Below are 5,627 nucleotides of genomic sequence, written 5' to 3' on the forward strand. Positions count from 1 at the left end.
CCAATCACCCCTGCGCCATATTCCAAGCATGAATGTGGGATCATAAGGGTTAAACCAAAACAAAATCATCCAGGGTTTCCAGAGGCCAAACCACCTCAACCCTCAACCATAGTGATTTCACCTCTACGGTCCAGAAATCACTAACATCAACCAGATCGGTCTTTATCCAAGTTGTCCAGGGCTCCAGGAACTAGTAACTCAACCCACAGCCTCCAGGGAACCCAAGTTGTTTCAGGGATCCAGAGTGTTTGTCCCAACCTGCAGGCTCTAGGGACTAGTAACTCAACCCACAACCTCCAAGGAACCCAATATGTTTTAGGGCTCTAGAGTGTTTGTTCCAACCCACAGCCATAGGAAACCTGAGAACCAATCAAAAAAACAAAATGGGAAACCCACTACACCATGGCTATCCAGGAAATGGAAAGGCAAGGCTGAAACCACTGTCAACCAAGACAAATCTCCATGCCAATGACAACACATAACCAAGGAACCACATGCATATACCATGCACATGCAACCTATTACCTGCAAAGTAAGTTTGTTGTAGCTGTTGATCCAACTGTCTCCTTGCGCTTCCTTGCTTTCCTTTCTTGCTTTCTCCAAATTCAAATGAATGCTAGAGTTCTCCAAGAATGCTCCAAAAATGCTCTAAGTGTGCAAGAGTGTATGAGACAGAGAATGAAAGGAAATCTCAACTCAAAACTATCAAAAGGCCAACAATTGATTCTTTGATGTCTTTTTATCATTAATCTCTCTTTTTTCTTCATTTTCCTTCATTTTTCCTCTAATTTCCCTTGCATACAATTTTTTGTCTCTTTGCCTTCCTTTTCTCCTATTTTCCTTTATTTCCATAATTAAAAGTCAATTATTGTCTCTTTGTCTTTGCCAATGCCTTTGCCAATTTCCATAGCCATTAATTAAACCGCAATTGATGCCCACTATAATGTTTGCCCACCATTCATCTGGAATATGTGTCCCATGACCTTGGTCTTATTTTATTTACATGAAAAATCAACCAAGGGTTGTTACATATTCATCCTATAAGATTGTGCTTTTGGCTCTTGCTTTCTCCTCTAATAAGCCTGGAGTGTGCTTCCCCGATATGTAGCAGTAGATTCTCTGTATTTATTTGGGAATGACCCCAATATCTAGTTGTGCACCATTTTTGGTGCCTTGCTCTATGTTGAGGCATCTTTAATGAAAATAAGACAATTAGCTATTTGTAAAGAGGACACTTGGGAATAGGAAACAAGGAAGGAGGGCAAAGAGGACCGATATAGCAACTGGGTTCATCAGTGACAAAGAGGTATTATCAAGGATAATATCCAAAGTTGTCAAAAAGGAGCTAATGACTGAGGAGTTGATAGAGTAGGATGACAATGGAGTGGGAAGGAAAGTGGGGTGAATAGACTTCTTGGAAGAGAAAGAAACCAAGACAAAGAAGAAGAAAATAAGAGATAGTCATCAATTATAGTGACCTCCCTAATCTGCCACTCTAATAAAAAATAATAACCTACAGAGAGTCTTGGATTTTGAGAATAACAAGATGAAATGGATCCAAAAACATGCAAGAAACCCTCTATTTTTGTTGAACAAAAGCTAATAAAAGAGAAACAATAGTGTAAATAGGGAATATATATAATTCAAGAGTGACCTTACCCAACTGTGTTGAGACCAAAACATCAAATTTTGAGGAACTTGATTGTCTTGTGTGGGAGAGGGTTTTGTTGAGTTCTTCTTCATAATGATTAAGCAAGGTGATGAGAGGCTCATTGAATCGTCATTCTTTTCTAAAGGGACTAATTGACATGACTGCACAAAGCCTAGTGCAGTTTACTATGATCAACAACCATGTTGCAGGTTTTCACCATAATCTCCCATTGCCATATTTCCTAGTCATTCAAGGAGTGTTAAGGGAGGACGACAAACACATTTTATTTGAATCCAAAGTTGGCTAGAGGGAAACCCATTTAGGGTATATATATATATATATATATATATATAGACATATATATAGACATATATATATACATACATATATATATATATATTATATATATATAGATATATATATATATATATATATATATATAATAATGATGTTAAAGTAGTTTATTTAAGATGGATGTTGAAATGCCCAAATGGGATGGGGTTAATCAAGCTCAAGATGGCACAAGCACGAGGAGCGACACGAAGCTGGTGGTTGATAGTATCATATGCCATGGCACAAGGAGAGGGCTTAGAAAATGATGAAGTCTTGGTGATCACGAGAGGAAGAGGGAAATACATCCCCTTTTCACTCACCCTTGGATAGTAGACAATTATGACCAAGGCAAGTGGTTGCCATCTACAGCAAGGCAATGGCCTAAAAAATGATAAGGCTTGGTACCATCATTGCTCAGAGTAAATTTCCTTCCTGAGTGCCTCACAAATTACAAAGTTGATAGGGCTTTGTACCATTATTGCTAGTAAATTCCTTCATTGGTGCCTCACGAATTACAAAGTTGATGTAGGTGAGTTGGAAGGGGAAACCAAATTGAAGAGGACCCACATCTCAGATAATGAATTACTTGTTAAAGTGGTCATAACCCATGGAAACCAAGTACTTCCATCTCATGGAAACTTATTTGTTAACTAAGACCATGGTTGGCTCAAGTGATAGCTCGAGAGAGACCGTGATACAAGACCTCATGCACATGATACACATTCGGGAAGGTAAATTAAGGTGTTCTCCAAAGGTGTGTTTAGGGTGGGCATCAAGAGTTAAAATAAAAATGTATTCCTATTTCTTATTATTAAGATTTCTTTTAGCAAGTTGAATATGCTCAGAATTATATATGGTTCTCATTAAATTAAAGAAAACATATTCCCCTAAGGCAGGGAGCGTAGACTCTGCTTAGATTCCCCTAAGGCAGGGGGCGTAGACTCTGCTTTTCTACGAGGATACTGAAAATGTTGAGAGAAATCAGGAACATGAAACTAGGTAGCTATGAGATAAGGGGGGATTGAGTTTCCCCTCAATCGACCACCATCATGACCAGGGGACCCTCCAAAAAGATAAGTCTACCGATGGGACCACCTTCCAGTCTTACAATCCACCTCCCAGAGTCTTAAAATCTTCAGAGCACGTTGAACAAACCATCTCATTTGATGAATCAGAGCGAGAAGTTGTTAGGTTTAGTACTGTGGGTTGTCAAAGAATGGCGGTTGAGCCACGGGCAATTCCTGTGCGATGCCAATGTGCAATGATACTTAATGTGGAACGGGAATCATGATGAGCGGCTCAATGTGAAGTGAAGAGGTGTACTAAATTCGCATAATTGATATCACCTGTCATGGCCGCCCTCCCATTTCCTTCCCTTTCATATTCACAAACAGCTTTTAGTTCCTGTTCAGTCATGGCTGCTGCCCGGCATTGATCCCGTGATCATCTTCCGGACTATATAATATTTTATAGACAGACGTACATAAATTATAATACTATTTGCAGACAAGACTGTTGGCAGATATTGGTCGGAAATTGCCTGTCCATCAATCAAAAATCGGCGTGGAATCTCAAGTTTAATACAGAGTTTCGTTCACTCGAAGTCGCAGGCCGGAATTCTGCAGAGAGCCGAGGAAGAAAATGAGGGGAGTATTGCTGGTAGTGTTCGTTTTTCTTGCTCTGTTTACATGCGGGGAGGGGGAAAGGGGCAGAGATGGAATTGGGAGTTTGTTGGGTTCGAACACGGTACCTGCGATTCCAGTTATTGAGCAGGATAAGAAGACGTGCCACCTTGACCTCTCGGACGAACTGTTCGGGGGCGTGAAGGAGGCCTGCGGTGGTGGAAGGGAGGTTCTTGACAGGAGCCGCTGCTGCCCTGTTTTGGCCGCCTGGTTATATGCTGCCCATGCCCGGACTGCTCTCCAAACGGCGCCCCCGCCCGTCTCCTCCGCCGACTTGCAGCCTCTCCTTCCCGACGATTCGCAGACCTGTGTGGACAGTTTGCAGAGCTCTCTGAAGACTCGGGGCATCAACATTCCCAGCCCCAATGCTTCCTGTGATCCGATTCTCTGTTTCTGTGGCATAAGGCTCCACCATATCGCCTCCCTTAACTGCCCGAACGCCTTCAACATTTCAACCCACAACAATGCAGCCGCGCCCCTCGCCGCTGTTCGAGCCCTTGAGAGCAACTGCACTAGCCCTTCTTACCAGGGATGCACCAACTGCCTCAAGGCACTCCAGAAGGTATCATTACTCCATATTAGACTCAGAGGTTTCACTCTGGATAATGTGTTTGGTGATATGGACTAATTGTTTTTTAAGTGAATATTTAGTTTGGGCCATGTTATTGTTGACTAAATTTTTTTGGACTAACTACTCTCAATGATGTGTTTAGCTAGTTGGATTAATGGTCTCCTCATCCTTATCTCCGGCAATGCCATTGTTGACTAACCTCTAACTGTCTCTATTGAACACTTTTTTGGGACTAGCCACTTTCAATGATCTTTTTTTAGGACTAACCATTCTCAATGATGTGTTTGGCTACCTGGACTAATGGGTATCCTTACTTATCTTTGGTGATGCTATTGTTAATTAACACTCTTTTGAAACTAACAGCCTCTGTTGATCTTTATTTTATTTTTGGATGTTATTATTAACTAACCCTTTTTTGGGGGACTAATCATCTTTAATGCTTATGTCTGTGACAATGTGATTGTTGAATAACACTTTTTTGCTGTAACAGTAATCGTGATTCCCAACACCAATCTTGATTGTCTCCAACCTGCTGGACTTGAGTTCTTGAGTTTAACCCGGTGTCATTTTGTTTTGCAGGTCAAGGGCAGCCCAGGCAAGGATGGGCATTACACAGACAGGACCAGCAGAATGTACAACAAGGACTGTGAATTAATGGGGTTGACTTGGTTACTGGCAAAGAACAAGACTGAATATATTCCCACTGTTTCTGCTGTGCTCAGGGCTCTCGTGTACAGCGCCCACCCGCCTAACCAGTCACAGTGCAGTCCAGACCAAGAAAATATGCCCCTCGCTGTTGATTCGGTTCAGCTGGACCACTCGTCCTCTGTTGCACCCGATGCCATCAGACTCCACATCGGAGGTCTCCTAACAATTTTCTGCGCCATAGCGCTTCCCCTGCTTTCACATTCATTTTAGGAAATGTATAATTTGTGGAAATTGTCATGGCCGCTTCCCAGTGTATGCATATATACCAGACTTACACAGTTGCTCTACTGTTCTGGTTGGAAATGCCATGGCAAACAGAGCTTGTAGTGATAGTTTTTATTGTCATGTATTTGGGCTGTGATGTAATATTTTTAGGACCTGAATCCCTGATGATTCAGAGTAGATAATGGGCATTATATATTTATCAATGATTGGCATTTCGGCTTTCATGTTTTCGAAACTGGGACTCAATACCAGTCTGGCAGGAGTCAGGAGTTGCTACTTCCAGTTCGTTAATCTTTCTGAAATAGATTTTTGAAATAAATTGCATTCATTGAAATCATGTAGTAAGCGTGGGGTACACGGAATAATCTTATTTCCAGAGCCGTATGATAAAAGGTTCTCCAAACCTGTTTTTTCCCGAATTTAATGCAGAAATTTGGGTGTCAGATATTAAAAAAGA

General features: G+C 41.4%; 1 protein-coding gene across 1 annotated transcript; it reads left to right on the top strand.

The window, feature by feature from the left end:
- Positions 1–3,146: 3,146 nt before the first annotated feature.
- Positions 3,147–5,373, top strand: LOC149232865 (putative GPI-anchored protein At4g28100). Its single transcript, XM_089379530.1, has 2 exons — positions 3,147–4,228; positions 4,817–5,373. Exons 1-2 carry the CDS (start codon positions 3,626–3,628, stop codon positions 5,153–5,155), a joined length of 942 nt encoding a protein of 313 aa, XP_089235656.1. The 5' UTR covers positions 3,147–3,625; the 3' UTR covers positions 5,156–5,373.
- The last annotated feature ends 254 nt before the right edge of the window (positions 5,374–5,627 follow it).

This window comes from Pinus tabuliformis, chromosome J, assembly GCF_031772625.1.
Source record: "Pinus tabuliformis cultivar Carrire ecotype Pingquan chromosome J, CPIR1, whole genome shotgun sequence".
Classification (NCBI taxonomy): Eukaryota; Viridiplantae; Streptophyta; class Pinopsida; order Pinales; family Pinaceae; genus Pinus; species Pinus tabuliformis.

Excerpts from the sequence above, each read along its gene's own strand:
- LOC149232865 (XM_089379530.1), top strand. The coding sequence starts at position 3,626 with ATGAGGGGAGTATTGCTGGTAGTGTTCGTTTTTCTTGCTCTGTTTACA. Across the intron at positions 4,229-4,816 it reads GCCTCAAGGCACTCCAGAAG|GTCAAGGGCAGCCCAGGCAA; the intron begins GTATCATTACTC and ends TTTGTTTTGCAG.